The following is a 19,357-nucleotide window of genomic DNA, read 5'->3' on the forward strand; positions in this document are numbered from 1 at the left end:
ATCTCGACAATACAATAAACCGATAGTAATGATAATAAAATATGTTCTTTTAAAGAAAACGAGAGAAATGTTTCAAAGAATATTAATTAAACGTTAACATTTTTTTTTCTTTTTGCTATACTTTCTCGCAAAATAATCGCGAAAGTTTATTTTTATTATATTATTACTATTATTACTATTACTATTATTATTATTATTATTATTATTATTATTATTATTATTATTATTATTATTGTTACTATTATTATTATTATTATTATTATTATTATTATTATTATTATTATTATTATTATTATTATTATAATTATATCAATGACAACGACAAGTATAATTATCGCGATATCGTTATTATCATTATTATTATCATCGTATAGTAATTTAAATCGATATAGGCCATCGTTTAATTACAAATGAATCGGAACCCCCATGAGCCGCTCCTCGATTTGTCTTGCATTCCGACCTACACACTGTTTGCCTGGGCATCGCGTTTTAACGCTGCCAGATCACTGACTCTAAAATACACATGTGTAAACAATTCAAACGAACGTTAGGTCGTAAAACGAGGCAAATCATTGAGTTAAGATTAGAGTTAATTGTCGAAATGCATTGGGATTTGACTTGACAGGAAATAGAGAAAACATTTATCTCTGGTGAGAATCGAAATGATAAAGAAAGAAAGAAAAAAAAAAAAAAGAGAAGAAGAAAGACACGAGAAAAAAAAAGAAAAGAAAAGAAAGCAAAATTAAATAAATAAATATATATCAACTCATACGCGCGCGCGCACATACACACACATATATATAATATATATTTATTTATATATATATATATATATATATATATATATATATGTGTGTGTGTGTGTGTGTGTGTGTGTGTGTGCGCGCCCGCGCGTGCGTGTTTATGTATGTATACCTTAAAAAAAAATTCACAAGATCGACGAAGATAAACCAGTTTCACTTCGAGTATTCTCGTGTTTACTACACATATTTTTATTTTTGTTTCTTTTATTGTTGTTGTTGTTGTTGTTGTTGTTATTATTATTGTTCTATACTCTTAATTTACAATAATAATTTATAATTTTTATTCGAACGTTAACACGATTCGTTTAATTTCATCGAAATTTTTCTATGTTTATTTTACGTTCTTTTATTTTATTCCATTTTATATTACTTATTTGTTATTTATTTTTATATAGGAATCATACGCGTATATTATAATCGCGATTTAACGAAGTAGTTAGGGCCAACGTCGAGTCCGACCAGTACCGTTCCCTAACACGGCTCACCGTCTACTGAATACTCCGACGTCAGGCGTCGCGACGCCTATATCCTATCCCTTTCGCGCGTTTCTCCTTCCACCTCATCGGTATAAACATACAACTGTTTGCCTAACTTACGTATACTGACATTATCTTTCTATTACTATAGCTGTCTAAAAAGAAAAAAAAAATAAACAGGACACACACACACACGTATATATATATATATATATATATATATATATATATATATATATATTTATATATATATATTATACGTATCTATACGTAAATATTATTGAAAATGAAAATTTGCAACGATACTTTTTTTTTTTAATTTTCTTTTCTTTTGCTTTAAATATACATATAAAATAAAAAGAAAAAGAAAAAAATTTGAATTATGACACAACAATAATGATTCGAAAAATTCAATTGTACAAATGCAATGCGCAATAAATGATTTATGGATTTGATATCGTCGATCTGATTAACAACATATTAATTATTATAAATAAAATCATCGTACGTTGTAATATAAATTCGTCGGGATTTTTCGAATTGTATATAATTTTCTTATTAATCGGTTTCTGTGTAATTAGAGGAAAACGTAAGAGAAAAAAGAAATTGAATAAGTTCAAATATCGATCGGGTTGTTCGGTAACAAAAAAGGAAAAAAAGAGAGAGAGAGAGAGAGAGAGAGAGAGAGAGAGAGAGAGAGAGAATTCCAATAGTAATCTCACTCTTGTCGTTATTAAGTTTTGTTTTTAATCTTTCGAATTATTTGCCAATAAAATTTGCCGATAGAACGGGGGTTAATATCAAAGTATTTACGAAATATATTACCGGTATCCTTTTCGTTTACAATTTCGAAATTTAATCAGTGCAAACCCTTGGTAGGAGTTCGAAGGTAAAATCCTTTAGGGGATTTAGAAAGGAGACAAGGAACTAGTCTAAAGAGTCGAATTGACATTGGATTTAACCTAAAGGATAAAGGGATTAATATTTACTCTAAATTTGTATAATAATGTGACCGGCAAAATGGAGAAACTTGTTTGAATTTATTCTTTTTGCTTTTGCTTTTTTCTTTCTCTCTTTTTTCTTTCTTTTCACTTTTTTCTTTCCTCTCTCTCTTTTTTTTTTTGTTTTTTGTTATTTCTCCTTCTTTCTCGTTCTATTTTATTTTTCTCTCTCTTACGACTTTACCATATCGATTCCGATAGGTTTTCTAATCCGTAGAAAATATTTTCACATATATTCCCGATGAAATTTTAAGGAATACGAAATTTCATAGTTATTGTTTTTATTATTCTCGACCAAGGCAACAAAGCGAAATAAGTTCGTTAAGCTTCCTTTATTTTTCTTTACTTTTTTTTTTGCCTTTTTTCTTTTCTTTTTTCTTTCTTTTTTTTTGTTTTTTTTTTTTTTTTTCTTTACTCTATTCTCACCCCTCGGAGCGAGCTTTCTTCGTCTGATCCCGAAATAAGACGATGAGTAAAAGGAAATTTTTCTTATTCTTTTTTCGACCATGTGAATTTCCAAGTTTTATGGAATGGCCCGGATAAAACCCCGAAGCATTGTCGGCTTCTAATTTCTTGAGTATTATCAAAATACGACCTTTTCACTTGCCCTGAGAATAAAGAAACTTCTTTGCTGATGCGTATTTTCCTTCGAAATCGTAAATTACGATAAAAGTAAAAGTATAAGAAACATGGTTATAGTCTAACTAGAATGAAAAACTTGGATTTGTCATTAATCCGTTTTGATCTTACCATACGTTAAAGGAACTCAATATTTTTATAATAATAATATTATAAAAATAATTTTATAATAATATCAATATAAATGAATTATTATATCCTATGAAATATAATTTATTTAAATAATTATATCATTTTAATTTATATTTTTTATAATGATATTAATATATACGAATTACTATATTTTATGAATTATTAATCAGTATTTTAATAATTATAAATATAATTAATATATATAAATATACATATTTAATATATAAATATACATATTTAATATATAAATATACATGTATATATATATATATATATATATATATATATATATATATACCTATAGTTATATATCTTGTATATTACTATATTTTCAAATATTCATTATACAAAAGAATAGAGAGAGGGAGGAGGGGGAGGAAGAATTGGAAAAGCGCTAAGAAAAAATTATATGAAATAAAGATTGCATTTATCTTACATATAAATAAAAGAGAGAAATGCAAAGATAAAAGCAGGATCGCATTTATATTTTTTGAAGGCCTTAGGCGATACATCATTATGATGGTTCAAAAGAACAAGTCTATTTCAGTTAATCAAATTCATACTCATTTCTTTTTCCATGTTTCTCTTTCAATTTATCGAAGATAAAAGTCGACATTTTCTCGATAATTCATTTTGACAAAATGAAAAGGGAAAAAGAAAAAAGAAAAATAACATAACATCACGTATGGTATACACATATTTGCATTAAAAGAAAACAAAGCAAAAAAGAAAAAAGGCGTATAAAAATAAATCAGTTTCAATCTAAATTAAAAACGAACGAACGAACGAACGAACAAAAATAATAATAATAATAATAATAATAATAATAATAATAATAATAATAATAATAATAATAATAATAATAATAATAATAATAATAATAATAATAATAATATTAATAATAATAATAATAATAATAATAATAATAATAATAATAATAATAATAATAATAATAATAATAATAATAATAATAATAATAATAATTTCTTTTTTTGGCTTTGAATTTTAGCTAACATATTGAGCTACTTTTTACATTGTTTTTTTTTTCTGAAAAAAGAGAGAGAGAAAGAGAGAGAGAGAGAGAGAGAGATATCAACCAAGAACTTCTATGATTAAATGTGAAACTACAACGTGACGTTACAATTTCTTACAAATATGTAACAAAAATCAAAAAAGAAAAAAAGTAAAGGTCAATGAAAGAATGAAATAAGTGGGAAGAGTAACGAAAAGAAGAAAAAAAGAGAAGGACTGATGAAAGAAGAAATGGAAGGAAAAGAAATAATAAGATTAGGAGACGACCTTGAAAAATATTTGAGATACCTTGAACGATACCCCATGATAATAATAGAATCTTACGAGAAATATGTTGGTTTCGAATAGAAATTGCGAGTGAACGATGATGACGATGGTGAACGATCGATAACCACTCGTACACACGATTATGTATACATATATATACATAAATACATATGTACATATCTTATATATCTGTACATATGTTCGATACTGATATCGAAATGAAAGTGGTTGCATTATATTGCCCGTAAAGTTTAAACGTTCGGATGGTACATTAAAAACTGAATTTAAGGGATACAATTCATTGTAAACTTGTTGTAAACTCATTTTATAAAAAAGAAAAGAAATATTTATTATTTTTAATGATGATGATTCGATAAGCCATTTTTTTTTTTTTTTTTTTTTTTTTTTTTTTTTTTTTTTATAGAAATTTTTTGCTTTAATTAGATCTTCTTCTATATCAATTGGTATATGTATGTATAATATATGTACTTTCGAAAAGGATTAAATATAGATTAGATATAGAATTAGAGAGTTCGCTCACAAACTCTTATCATATTTTTTTATTCCATCTCTTTTTCGATTTTTCTTTTTTTTTTCCTTTTTTTTTTTATTTTTCGAATAAAGACAAAACGGGGCAATAAATATATATATGTTATTTATCGCAATTCAATGTATCCATATGTATAGATTAGATCAATTTAGAATTCGGCCCTATGAATAACTTCTTTTTTATTCTGTTTTTTCATTAATTTCAATAAAGACAAAGAGGAACGAACATATATGTGTATGTGTATATGTAAAAGAAAAATATGAGAATATTTTTCTCTGGTGTTTCAGTAAAGCCGACGTACGAATTTCAACCAATGCGATATCACGTTGAATTTTTTGCGAAATTTTATTTTCTTAAAAATTTCTACGTCAATCTTCGTTCCATCTTCCTTTCTACGTTCCTTTCTTTCTTGTTTATTTTCTTTCTCTTTCTCTCTCACACTCATTCTATCTAATTTTTTTCTCTTTCTCTCTCTCTCTCTCATACATACATACATACATACATACATTACATATATGTATGTATGTATGTATGTATGTATGTATGTATGTATGTATGTATGTATGTATGTATATATGTATGTATGTATGTATGTATGTATATATGTATGTATGTATGTATGTATGTATGTATGTATGTATGTACAAGTTTTACAAAGGAAAGGAAACGAACAGATTTTGTAGATTTTCCTAAAACGACATTGTTATTAAAAATTTTGTTAAACAATAATATAAGCATGACATTTTCCGACATTCATTTGTGTTCATACATATTATGTTTGACTCAATAACATCAAAAAAAAACATCGAGAGAGAGAGAGAGAGAGAGAGAGAGAGAGAGAGAGAGAGAGAGAGAGAGTAATTAAATCGAAAGGAATCATCGTAATATTACGTTGCTTTAGAATGAAAAAATAGAAATAGAGATAGACATAGAGATAAAGTTTTCCTCGTTTATTTCACGAAATGATTCAACGATGTGACCCAACCTTGACCGTCCATTTCCATTTGCATACATACGAAAAAATATTCACGCGTAGAAAAACTCTAAACATACGAATTTTCTAAAAACGAATTTTTCCTAAAAGTCAAATATATGTGTTCCTTATTTTTGTATTTAAATCTATTATCATTCTACTCTATAAAAAACTTTTTTACAATTTACTTTTCATAAAGTAAAATATAATCGTTTCGTTGTAATACTTTAATGTATTATCGTGCAGTTGATTATTTTGAAATTGAGTTATTCTTATTTTTCTTGTTTTTGTTTTATAAATAATTAAGAAGAAAAAAAAAAATATATATATATATATATATATATGTTTATTTATTCATTGCTATTTCGATCTATATTATAAAAAATAATAATATATTTAAAAAAAATTATATTTAATATATATATATATTAATTAATTAATTTTTTTAATTCTATCTATTTTATTTTGTTCTTTTAATGAGGTAACAAAGTATTGTTGTATTACGAAAAAGTGTAACATTTTTCTATATATATATATATATAAAAGAATAAAAACAAAAACGAAGGAGATTCGTTAATAGTTTATCAAGATTGTTTAATGAGGATTCTATTCGTGGAAACCAGATATGTCAATCGATCGATTAATCAAGAATAAATAATGACAATTGATGAAACAGTAATTAATATCATGTCGTTTCTACTCAATGAGATAAGCTCTATAAACAATTATTACGATTTTCAATCTGACACTGTAATCGTAGTCGATTTACATGACCATTTATACATATTATATAAATATATATACGTACATAAATACATACACGGTTGATCTACGTAATTTTGATAGATTTGTAAACTCTCAATAAGTAATATGAGAAACATGTGTTATATTATCCGAATGAGATTATGTTAATTATTATTTTCAATTATTCTTTTTTTTTTTATTGTTTTTAGTTTAATAAGACTTTTATAAGATCAGCAATTCTTTTCTTCTCATCGTTCTTTTTTTTGCTTTTCTATAGGAACTCATTTTTTTTCTTTTTTTTTTTTTTTTCTTTTTTTTTTTTAGGTAAATAAATAAATAATAAAGAAATAAACAATATAAACAATATAATGATATTTTCTATTAACAAAAAAAAAATAAGTAAATTGTATTATGAATTGTATATTGAAGGAAATATAGTATTGAAATTTTTGTTATTGTTTTTATTATTTTTAAGACATTAAAATGTCCATGGGATTTTTTTTAATGAAATTCGACGTATTTTTTTTTTCAAATATATATTATTTTACATATATTATGTAAATAATATTTCTCTCTCTCTCTCTTTTTTTTTTCAATTCAAGCACATTAAATATTACTATAACTTTGAAATTATTTTTATGCAAGATAACGCGCGTAGAATCGTAAACCACACATCGTTTATATCCGAATATCAACGGAATATTCTGCGTATTTTAATTTCCACGTTTTTCCAGTTTCCGTCTTGTTTAACTAGAAAGATCAACCGATCGAAGAATCGACCGATGGTATGATCGATCACGAATTCGACGAAAAAAAAGGAAAAAAAAAAAAAAAGAAAAGAGAAGGAAAACCAAATCAACCGAGGTATTTCAAGAGATATAACCATTAAAAAACTCATGCGATCTAACAATTAAAAAAAGGGAAAGAAAGAGGGAGAGAGAGAGAGAGAGAGAGAGAGAGAAAATAAAGGAAAAAATATACAATTTTAAAATACAATTTTTTCCCTTTTAACGAGATCAAGATATCGTATTGTATATCTCAAATATCCTCTTCTTGTATTATCTCACACTTTATCGTCTAGGAAGTAACAAGGACAAAATCATCGGTCGTAAATTGCAAAATGCTAGCCGTTAAAATCGTAATAATAAAACTATCTCCTTTCGTTATTGCACCCAAGTATCGAGCGCCGTTGTTGACCTGCATTTTCTTTTTTATAATATAAGACTTCTTCGACATATTCCAAAGGCGATCATCGATTTAGAATCCTCTTTTGAGTTACATATACATCGGATCTGTTATTTTTACATTGAAAATGAGCGAAATAATAGATACAGAAAAAGAAAGAAATTAAATGAGGATGAGATAAGAAAAAAGATAGATAGATAGATAGATAGATAGATAGATAGATAGATAGAGAGAGAGAGGGAGAGAGAGAGAAATGATAATAATTAGAGAAAGAAATAATTAGAGAGAAATGATAATAATTAGAAAAAAAAGAAATAACTAGAGAGAATAGATATATATATATATATAGTACTTTGGCGCGTAAAAGAAATAATTTCGTAAATTGATCGATAAACAACGTTGAACGAAACAATTAATAAACGAGAGAGAAAGATTTAAATCCTTTTCCTTTTTTTTTTTTTTTAAGTATATACCGGAAATCGAGTTACGCGTCACTCAACGAAAGAACCATATGGATATACTTGCTAGAGCTACTCTGTACTATACTATTACCATGTTTTGCACTTAGTGTTTTACCTGTTCGTGCTTTTAATACCCACTGGGAGAAATGACTGATTATGAGAATTTGGCGAGATAATAAATAAAAGAAAGAGAGAAAAAGAGAGAGCGAGACAGAGAGAGAGAGAGAGAGAGAGAGAAATACAGAGATAGATAAATTTTCTTTTATAATCGATTTTTTGTCGTTTCCAATATGTTTTTAAATTCGTCAAATGGTCGTCATTGATTTTGCATTTTTAATATATGAGACCATTCGTCGTTTTCTAAAAGTAAAAAAATAAAATAAATTGTCAGTTCGTTTTTTCTTAAAGTTAATAAATAAAATTTTTATATCGTAGATCTCGCAGAATTCGCGTAAAAAATATTTGTCAATTCTAAAATAATCTGCTTTTATCTATTTTTTTTTCTTTTTTTTTTTTTTTTTTTTTTTTTGTATAAATAAGTACATACTTATCTTTAACGTTAGACGTTCCACGTAACGAATAATAATTTCAATATCTTTTAAAACTATCCAACAATTTTCGCTTCGATGGAGATGTGTAATTATTGCTAAAAGCACCGATGTAATTCCTGTAACAGTTATTGACAAAATATTAACTACAAGCATAATAGGGTTGTCAAAACAATGTCTTTACCATGCGCCTACCATATCGGTGTATATATAAGCCTTCTATAGATTATATACACCCTCTACACCCTTCCCCCTCCTCTCTCACGTGTAACAATTGGGTTAATGTGCGACAAAAATTTATCTATTAAATAATAAAAATATTAATACGTCTGATAATAATAAATCGATAGGATCGACGATGCTAAAGTATTAGTAAAATATAAAATAATTTTTTATAATAAAATATTAATAACGTGAAAATATTAATAAATTGAAATTTTTAAAAGACCGTATATATATATATATATATATATATATATATATATATATATATGTTACTGTTTAAATGTTAGACTGATTTTATCATCATTTATATCGTATAATGATTAAATGATGAATGTGTAAATAATTGATAGTATAAATTATTTAAGTTAAAATCATCGTACGCCAGAAGATATACGATTTTGATGTTTATTCGTCGAAATGCAAAAGAAAACTGACTCCGATAACTAACAAGGTCGTTAGAACCGTATATACATTCTTGTTTACATTACTACATAGACATACAAGATATATCGAGTACGATAGTGTTATGGGACGTAATACCGAAATATATTTGTTTTCAATGAAAGCAAAGCTTTTTTAAAAGTTTGAAGAAAAAGAAAAAGAAAAAAAAAAAAGAAAAATAATCTTCTTTTCTCGTTCAAACCTTCATCTTTATAATGAAACTGTGTTCATGGAAATCGATCAAGAATTACGACTGAAAAATTCCATTCGTCGTATAATTTATTTCATATATTTCCCTCCCCTCCCTTTCCCCTCGCTCCCCACCCCTCGATATTATCGTAAATGTTAAAATGTCCTTCCATTTTTTTTTTTTTTTTTTTTTTACTTACAAGGACTAAGCATTTATATCAAATATCTTGGATTTTAGGTCAAAATGACAACATTTTTTAATCTTAGTCTATTCTTTTGTCACAAAAGAGATACAATTTCTTTCTTTTTCGTTGAAATTGCATTGAAAACTTATAATACAAAATTGAATAGAGTCGCTTTATCTTCTCCCTTTTCCTCTTATTTACTTGCTTCGTCTATATTTTCTGTTTTCTTCTTTTCTTTTTTTTTTCTTTTTTTCTTTTTTCTTCTTTATTATTTTCTTTACAATATCCACAAACGACAAATTATTTAACAATTCTATGTTTTATTTATATACGATGAGATATTTTATATCTTTACGATTTTTACATTATAGACAATGTTTACGAAGAGACTACTGAACAATTGAAACAATATCCTGATCTCGAAGTGGAGAGCTTAGGTGGTGGAAGAATATTACATGATCAAGAAAAAAAGTCTATCAAGGTTTATGGTTATTCGCAAGTAAGTTAACAAATATTATAATCATAAAAACAAATCATAAAAATAATATCTGTATATATATATATATATTGTTAAATATAGACGCGATGTACAAATCGAATTAATAATAATAGATTCCTATTTTATCTATTTATAGTCGGTAATAGTAGATTAAATATTACTATAAGCTAATATCATATAAATCGAGAACTTGTTAACATTTAAATGGATTTTGCGAATTAGATGTTTATCTTAAGGATTTGATTGATTTTACAGGGATACGGAAAAGCCGATCATCAGGTGACAGTCGAATTGTTGAAAAAAAAATATACCGATTATGATATTACATATTCGGATGATGGTTATTAAAAAGCAAAGGGGTAAAAAAAAAAAGGGAAAGAAAAGAAATTCAATTGAATCTTTTTATATCTACATTATTTGTTAAATATTTCAATAAACGAATTGACAAAAAATATATAATTTTTGTACTTACTGTTATATAATAAGCAATTCGTCAATGAAAATTTTGTGAACTGATGCAGGCAATTCTACGAACGAATTCATCAACGTTGGCGCCAAAAAATGGCGGATTCAAAATGTAATGACAAATCTTTCCTTAAATTCTAACATAATATTGTTGTAATATAATTATTAGAAAAAAATGATCTCTTTATTATAATTTTCTATAAGTGTGCATAATTTATAAAATATTTAGATCATTGTGAATTCGATATAACCTATAACAACATTTGTTTACGTTTAGATTATATCAATATCTGTTTTGAAATTTTCATAATGTAACTGATATCGTTACTTCATTTAGAAACAAATCTATCCAAAACACCATAACTTTTCTTTGGAACTTCCACTTTTTTTGTAGTTATTTCTTCATTTACATCCTTAAGCATTTCTATATTCTCCTAAAAATAATATTGGTTAAATATATATATATATATATATCCGTAGAAAAGTTTGTGTCAATTTAAAATTATTCCAATACTTACTCTACGTTTTAAATCTTTTAATATCTTTTTAGTTTTAATTATTTTCGCAGTTCCACCTTTTCCTTTCGCCTTACTGTTACGTGGTTTAAAATCAATCTCCTTTGGTTTAATATACTACAATTTGAAAACATTTGTATAATTTAATATATATTATTTTATATATGATCATAATAATGTAAAAATAATGGTATTGTAAAATCTTTAATATTGAAATATTCATTTTATTACTTACTAAGAGTTTCTTTTTTGCTTCTACTTTTTCTTTTAATTTAGGCACATCAACTTCTGCTATCGCTGTTGGATCTAATGTTATTAATTCTGGTTGAATTTTATCTAAAAGCGCTTTAACCTCTGCCTCACGTCTTTGTTTCTTCGTTTGATATGGATTTATTTCTAAAGCATCATAGTTAGCTTCTGCACTTCCAGGAATTAGGAGAGATGAAATATTTTTTGCTGTTGCAATACCTAAAACATCTTCATACGGACAGAACTGCATACTTGTTATATTCCACGATGATTTATGTCTTAAATATGGCTTGATTTCATTCATAGATTCTCTATAAACAGTTTAAATATATTAACAAATTAAATATACAGTTATCTAGAATTTATATGATATAAAATGTTACAAGACTATCATTTTACCTATAAACTTCTACTACATTTCCTATAGCAGCTGCTAAAAGACCACGTTGACTGTATGATAAATATTGTGCTGGATATCGAAGAAACAGATTATGAACAGGACCCGCAAGTTGTCGAATATCCCAAACTTTCAAAGATCTATCTGGACAACTTGTTGCCATATAAGTTCCATATGGATGAACAGTACAAGCTTCAACCTTTTGTTTATGACAAAGCATTTTTGCTAGTGGTTGCCTAGTATTTGGAGACCACATTGATACTACTCCTTTGGAATCACCAACACAAATAAGTGCATTACTTGGATTTTGTGTCATTACCTGTATTAAAATATTAATTTAAATTATTAATTAATATATTTTATATTATATGTATACATATTTAAATATGTCTGTTAATGAAACATACAGATATGTTACCCAAGTTGGTATGATAACGAGAAATCATTGTTCCTATGGAAACATCCAGCCATGCCAGATTACCATTTCTAGAGCCACTAGCAAGTAAAAAATGATATGGCAAAAATTCTAATTTATTTATTTCATTCATTGTCTTTAAACAATGAAGTTCTATTCCTTGATTATCATAAATATAAACCCAATCTTTTTGTGCAGCTGCAAACATTGTCTCAATATGAAGCCATGATAAATCATGTACAGATTCCATGACATTCATTTCACAGGCAAGTTTTTTTGTCACCCAATTAAATGCTGCTACATGTCCTTTTCTACCACCTAAGACTAAATGTCTACCATTTCTAGAATATCTTAAACAATATGGACCAAAATTTAAATCTAACGTAAAGAACTTTGTAGCACTCGTTATATCAACGTTAGCAGCAATTTCTGATTGCTTATATTGAGTCGTTGTCTCTCCAGCATCAGCTTCTAAATGACCATAATCTTCAGTTAAAAGTAATTCTGCTCTGGCAGTATTCTCGATTGTTGCTTTTATAATATTTTCTTTTAGTTTAAGTTTTTCCCTATGTATTTTATGTTTTATCTTAGTGGTCTTATTTTGTAAGTTAATCCCCGCTCCTTTATGATACTTCAAAAGTTTCTCTTTGCTGATGGGAACTCTTTTCGGGCGCCTTTTTTTCTCTAAAATAAAAAAAAAAGGATTTATATATTTATTTATTTATGTATTAAGTGGACCGGAAAGTAATGTCTTGTCTGCGCATGTAGATATTTAATTGTGATTAAAAATAAAAACTTGTTAAAAATTTATTCGTTTGAATTTAATTTAAAAATTACATTATAATAATTTAAACATTACTTTCCGGTCCACCTAATATAATACATAATGTATATATAAATGCAAAAATAAAATGTTCATTATCAGATAAAAGTAATACATACGTAACTGCTCCATTATGAATATAATTTATATCAGCTTACAATTGTCATTACTGTCAAAAATTATTAAATTTTATTCACACTAACAATATTCGATCACATGTACTTTTTAACCTAACTTTATTATACGAGTTGCCAACGTGCGAACGGTGAGACCTCTAGTGTCATATTTTGTAATTATCTTCTTTCAGTTGAGTTTCGTTACGTACGAAAGATACGAAGTAGATAAACTAACATAAACGAGTTTTGAACAGTGTTTAATTTAATTTTGAGAAAAAGATCTTGTGTAATAAGAAATGTTATGTTGTCAACAGTGTTATTTGCAATCATTATAAAATAATATGTAATTAATATCGTTGATTTATAATTTCTTCGATTTCTTTTGTATTATAATTTCTCTTTTATTACGAAACTTGCTAGGAAAGAAATTTAGATTATATTTATGAAAATCCATTTATTACTTCGTTTAATTTTTTGTTAACGTTTAATATTTTCTACGGGAATTATATATTTTATTTTTTTATCTGACAATAAACTAAAATACAAAGTTTTATTAATCATGAACACGGCTCCTGATTCGAAAGATGTGCAGGTATGGTTATAATAACGTTTAAATAAATCTCTTCAATGATTTTATGTATATATAAATAAATAGTAATTGCATAAACTTGTGAAATCATCCTTTATATTTTACTAATATTGCTATATATATATATATATACGTATAAAATATTGCGTGTTAATTAAAACAGACATAAATAAAATAAATATAAAATAATATTAATCATGAAATATTATGATTTTAGGAATTTCTGTTTAAACAAGCAAATACATCTCAAATATGTAATAGTTTCGCATCCATTCCAATAGCTTGCAATCTTATTACTGTAGACAGAAAAAGAGGATTACTTTATATAGCAAATAACGACAAATTGATTATATTATCATCAGGAAGCGAAATTAATGTAGAACGCAAAATAGAAGTCAATTTACCATTCATTATATCTAAGATAACATTTAATTGTGATTATTCTTACCTTGCCATTACACCATTGGTACCTAAAGTATTCATCTATGATGCTCATGCCTTCATAAAACACGTATGTATATAATAATATTACAATTTATAAAAATAATATATTTATATTTCATATTTTATTATTTTTAGGATATCGTTTTATTACATGAAATTCAATTATCTTTATCAAACGTAGAAACTTTTGTGTTAGATTTACGATGGAATCCTAGTATGCCAAGAATGTTCTGTACTGTAACTACAGATCATAGTATTGGTAATTTTGAAATAAAAGATGGAAAGGAAAAAGCAGTTGGATTAAAAGCTTTAGAGAAATTAAATGGAATTGATGCATTATGTTTGGCATGGAGCCTTAAAGGAAAACAAATTGTTGTAGGATGTAAGAATGGAAATATAGTGCAACTTAAGCCAGATTTAAAAATAGCTAGAATAATTACAGGACCTAATCCTTACATTGGTAAAGTTATATCGATTTTATGGATTAGTAATTATCAATTTTGTGCAGCTTATTTAAATGAAGAACACCATATCAATGTACTTATTATTGATGCTCCTAAAGGAGAAACAAATGCAATTTTTACATGTTACGAAGATATTACATATGGAGTCTTTGAGACAGAAGGAAATAAAGATACTCCACGTTATTATTTTGATTATGTGCAAGAGTGGGGTCTCATTATTGCAGCAAGTAGTTGGAGTAGTGAAGTAGCTGTTTTAGGATCAACAGACAATGGTAGTAGCTGGAATCAATGGATATTGATCGATAGTGGTAGAGCACAGTTACCACTTATCAAAACGACAGAAAGTTATCCAGTTGGTTTGGTCATAGATAAAACACCAGTACAAAAATTACCATGGGGAACTGATACAACTCTTCCACATCCTGTTCCCATGCTTCATATTTTAGGAACTTCTGGTCAATTGTGTAGTTTTCACATGGTTAATTTAACTCCCAATTGTCCTGGCATTACATCGCCACCTACTGAGATTGTGAACTTATTACCATCTTCTCCGAACATGTTACCTTCTAATGTATCATTAAGTTCAGCAATAACTAGTACTCCGTGCCCAAAAGAAAATCGAAATATAACACCTGAACGTCCTAAAACAGCAATAGCAAATATCTTTGGTGATTCATTAAAAGCTGCTGGATTTTTTCAACAGCCTCCACCAACTATGGTAAATACTGCGGAGGAAAAAGTATCAATTCCTGTTAAAATTGATGTCAAATCAGATATTCCTAAAAAGTCACTTTCTCAAGAAGTTGAAAAAGTGGATCCCAAGTCTACTGTGACAAAAGAAGTACATACAAGTGAACCTGTTGTTGAACAAAAAGTACAGATCGATGATAGTATTTATGTACGTGCTTTTACAGAATTACTTACTCTTTTTGAGAAAGAATTACAAAACAGATTAGAACCACAAATATGGGAGTGTGGATCAGAAGAAGAAAGAAAACAATTAGGAGGAAGATCAGCTATTATAGATCAATTTCTTACTGAATTACGAGAAACTACAAATAGTCTATCCACCGATATTGCTTATTTAAAGGCTTTACTTTTGCAATCCTTTGCTTGGGTTGAAGAAGCTAAATCGAAAAACGCAGTAAATTCTGAAGGTACTACTAGAAATTGTGAAAATAGTAAAATAGCAGATACTCAGAGACTTTTTTATTATACTCAATCACAACTTTCACAAGCCAACAAAGTTCTTGATTTTGAATGGTCAGAGCATATATATCAGAAAAAATCTAAAATGAAAATTCCTAGTTTGGAATTTCTTTATCAAAATCTTGTATTGCATAATAAGATTATTATAAAGGAAAAAAGTAAAATAGAACAACTTAATAAAAAGTTGAAGTCGTTAAATCGTACAAATAAAATTTCTGGATTGAATCATATGATGAATAATTTGAAAGTATCATCTAAAGGAACATCAAGTCTCCATGGAAATACAGATGTTATTGATGCACGGTGTAAAACTATTGCTTCTAAAACGCTTAGTTTTACATATGAAAAACAATTAAAATTGAAAAATTTACTTCTAGAATCATCGCCAAAATTGATAAAGCCTGCAAGCCCATCTCCTATTCAAGATCGTTTAAAGGCTACTTTATCCTCTTTAGCATCTCTGAGTCCTGTAAATACAGATTCTAAAAACAGGATAGAACAGCCTGTAACCAAATATGATACAGTAGAGAAACAAGCTGTAGAAGGAATTAAACCGCAATGTCCTTTGGCCTTATTGAACAATGTTGTTGCCAAAATTGGATCACCCGATGCAAATTCAATTTCGATTCAAAACAAAACACAAGGCAAACAGTCATCCAATATCATTACTTTTCCTCCTCCATCTGTGAACAAATTTTCACAAATTGATAAAAAATCCAGTATTCAGACTGCATATCCAGAAAGTTTTGAATCATTATCTATTGGGAAAAATAATGCTACTGCGGATTTAACAGCACAAAAAACTTACAGTAATATATATGCTAAACCGTTATCTAAAGATACAGAAATCAAAAATGATAATCAAACATTGACAAAAAATGCTTTCCTTAATTCTGAATCAATGTCATTTTCAAATAACACATTGACTAATGCATTACCATTAGAACTTTCATTGGCCAAAAGTCAATCCATGCCACGAAATATTTCCTCTTCAGTGACAATAACACCAGTTGCAACATCAACAATTGCTAAAACTGAATCTATTAATACATTTAGTTTTGCTAATTCAAATATGTTGCCTCCAATTGGAAAAAATTCGTCATCAAACCCTCCTACGTCTGCTTCAAAACTATTTTCTTTTGTTTCGGAAACTATAAGTTCCATTTCATTTTCAGTAACAAATTCGCCAAAAGAATTGTTGGATTTGACGGGATTATTTTCAGATATCGAGAAAAATGATCAGGGTGAAATTACATCTTTTATAAATAACGAAAATATTCCAGTAAATAATACGGTGAAATTATTCTCTTCAAACGATACTAATCCTGCAGCTTTTACCACACAGGCTACAACTAATAATAATACATATGGAAATTTAACATCAAAACCCAATGTAGAAAAAACTTCTGAAGCTTCAGTTATACCTACTTCTGGAACAGTTAGTACAAGTGATAAAACAACATCTATATTTGAACCAAACAATACTCCAATACAATCATTGAATACATCAACATTAAATACACCAACATTATTTAGTGGACAACCAACAACTTCCAATGCATCTATTTTTGGAGGAAGTTCATCTACTATTTCAGCTGAATCTACTTTTGCAATAACTAAAACCACATCTTCTGCATCACCAATTTTTGGATCACAAACAACTACTTCATCTTCTCCAATTACATTTAGTGGATTTTCTTTTACTCCTTCAATAATACCTGACTTTAGTACAACTACTACAAATCAAAGCACTACTTCGCAATTTTATAGCTCTTTATCTAAACCTATATTTGGTCAATCTAATATAACCTTACCAACAACAAATGCAACTGTGGTAACTACTTCATCTACCACATTACCTTTTGGTAGCACTACAACAGTGTCATCAGTTACATCAGATTTTGGAGAAGCTGCACAAACAACAGTTACAAGTTCTCAATTCCCTACAACAACGTCCGTTACTTCAGTTACAAATATCTTCGAAAAAGCAACTATAACATCTGCTTCTATACCATTTAACAATTCTTCAACTACACCTCCATTTGGTAGTATATCTACGCCTTCATCAACTGCCTCTATTTTTGGATCAAATGCTCCATCATCTACAAATACATCTATATTCGGTGGAAATTCTTCTACCACATTTGGTTCGACTTCAACAGGATCGATTTTTGATAATAACGCTACAAATAGTTTAATATTTGGAGGTGGAGGAGCTACATCAGGATCTAATTCTTTATTCAGTGTTAATCCAAACACTGCATCTTCAACGGCAGTTGCTAGTTCTCCTTCTGGATCGATATTTGGAAATGCTGCACCAGCAATAGGAAATGCTACTTCAGAATCTTCCTCTATATTTGGAGGTTCTACGAGTAATATTCCTACTACAGGGGCAACTTCTGTATTTGGAACTCCAGTAAATGGTACACCACCAATGGTAGGTGGAGGTACATCATCTGTATTAGGATCACAATCACCCTTTGGTCAAGCATCTGCTTTTGGTGCTAAACCAGTATTTGAATCACCGCCTGGAATATTTGAAGCATCTAAATCAGTTTTTAGCTCAATGGGATTTGGAGGAACAGGATTTGGTTCTACTTCACAAGGAGGTAAATATAAGTTAACATTGAATCTGCTATAATTTATATCAATTAATGTGTGTGTATGTGTAATAATAATAATAAATAAAATTTTTGAATTAGGATTTGGAAGTCCACCTTCTATAGGTGGAAGTCCTTCGCCACTTGGAGATACTATGTCAACTGTATTTGGAAATACAACAGGTAGTAATACATTTGAATCCTTAGCTAGTCAATCTGGTGGTCTCACTTTTGGTAGTTTAGCTCAAAAAACTTCAGAGCCTGAAAAGCCTGTATTTTCAGGGTGAGTATTATTGAATATATACATATATACATACACATAATTTCAGAAAAAATATATAATATAAAGATCAAAGATTATATATTATAAAAATGAAAATGTACCTTTTTGTTTTAGGGGAAGTTCATTTTCTAATTGGCGATGAAAATAGAGAATATAATGTAATAATTGCATAGAGGAAAAGAAAAATGTAAAAATTATTCATTCCTTGCATATAATTTTTCTATAGAAATCTAATTACAAAAAGATTATAATAAAAAACAATTTTTTTTATAGTCAATTCGAAATAAGATAATTAATTCCTCATTCAGTTGTAATGTTAGAACATTTGATGAAGATAAAGAGAAATTGTAGTTAAGATAAAAAGTAAAATAACATAAATTAGATTTAGATATATATATATATATATATATAGATATATATACATATACAATAAAAAGA

The 19,357-nt window shown here is 27.5% G+C and overlaps 4 protein-coding genes across 6 annotated transcripts in view; 2 read left to right on the top strand and 2 right to left on the bottom strand.

The window, feature by feature from the left end:
* Positions 1 to 1,300, bottom strand: part of LOC124429680 (phosrestin-2-like) — a 39,768-nt gene extending 38,468 nt beyond the window's left edge. For 2 of the 3 annotated variants that reach the window (XR_006943510.1, XM_046975263.1), the window contains exon 1: positions 916 to 1,299. The gene's annotated coding sequence lies outside the window, so the exon portion shown is untranslated. Of the gene's footprint in view, positions 1 to 915 lie in introns of all 3 variants that reach the window. The other variant, XM_046975265.1, reaches the window with a different exon arrangement.
* LOC124429683 (14 kDa phosphohistidine phosphatase-like) overlaps positions 1 to 10,804 on the top strand; it is a 50,286-nt gene extending 39,482 nt beyond the window's left edge. Inside the window, exons 3-4 of the mRNA XM_046975268.1 lie at positions 10,223 to 10,350; positions 10,606 to 10,804. Of these exons, the coding sequence (XP_046831224.1) occupies positions 10,223 to 10,350; positions 10,606 to 10,698 (221 nt within the window). The 3' untranslated portion in view covers positions 10,699 to 10,804. The remainder of the gene's footprint in view (positions 1 to 10,222; positions 10,351 to 10,605) is intronic.
* Positions 10,805 to 10,977: 173 nt separating this feature from the next.
* On the bottom strand, positions 10,978 to 13,484 carry LOC124429681 (WD repeat-containing protein 46). Its single transcript, XM_046975266.1, has 6 exons — positions 13,334 to 13,484; positions 12,384 to 13,075; positions 11,979 to 12,295; positions 11,566 to 11,890; positions 11,334 to 11,447; positions 10,978 to 11,249 (listed from the first exon to the last, which is right to left on the bottom strand). The coding sequence occupies exons 1-6, from the start codon at positions 13,344 to 13,346 to the stop codon at positions 11,145 to 11,147; spliced, it is 1,566 nt and encodes a 521-aa protein (XP_046831222.1). The 5' UTR covers positions 13,347 to 13,484; the 3' UTR covers positions 10,978 to 11,144.
* A 65-nt stretch (positions 13,485 to 13,549) lies between these two features.
* On the top strand, positions 13,550 to 19,116 carry LOC124429678 (nuclear pore complex protein Nup214). The gene is made up of 5 exons (XM_046975261.1): positions 13,550 to 13,922; positions 14,137 to 14,430; positions 14,499 to 18,645; positions 18,739 to 18,919; positions 19,034 to 19,116. The coding sequence occupies exons 1-5, from the start codon at positions 13,890 to 13,892 to the stop codon at positions 19,059 to 19,061; spliced, it is 4,683 nt and encodes a 1,560-aa protein (XP_046831217.1). The 5' UTR covers positions 13,550 to 13,889; the 3' UTR covers positions 19,062 to 19,116.
* Positions 19,117 to 19,357: the final 241 nt, after the last annotated feature.

Source organism: Vespa crabro, chromosome 15 (genome assembly GCF_910589235.1).
Source record: "Vespa crabro chromosome 15, iyVesCrab1.2, whole genome shotgun sequence".
Classification (NCBI taxonomy): Eukaryota; Metazoa; Arthropoda; class Insecta; order Hymenoptera; family Vespidae; genus Vespa; species Vespa crabro.

What these genes read in the sequence shown, in the direction of transcription:
- LOC124429681 (XM_046975266.1), bottom strand. An exon ending in CCAACTTGGGTAACATATCT is followed by an intron (nt 12,296 to 12,383) that starts GTATGTTTCATT and finishes ATTTTAATACAG; the next exon opens with GTAATGACACAAAATCCAAG. An exon ending in AAGCAAAAAAGAAACTCTTA is followed by an intron (nt 11,448 to 11,565) that starts GTAAGTAATAAA and finishes TTCAAATTGTAG; the next exon opens with TATATTAAACCAAAGGAGAT.
- LOC124429678 (XM_046975261.1), top strand. Translation starts at nt 13,890, where the DNA reads ATGAACACGGCTCCTGATTCGAAAGATGTGCAG. An exon ending in CTCATGCCTTCATAAAACAC is followed by an intron (nt 14,431 to 14,498) that starts GTATGTATATAA and finishes TATTATTTTTAG; the next exon opens with GATATCGTTTTATTACATGA. An exon ending in GAAAAGCCTGTATTTTCAGG is followed by an intron (nt 18,920 to 19,033) that starts GTGAGTATTATT and finishes TTTTTGTTTTAG; the next exon opens with GGGAAGTTCATTTTCTAATT.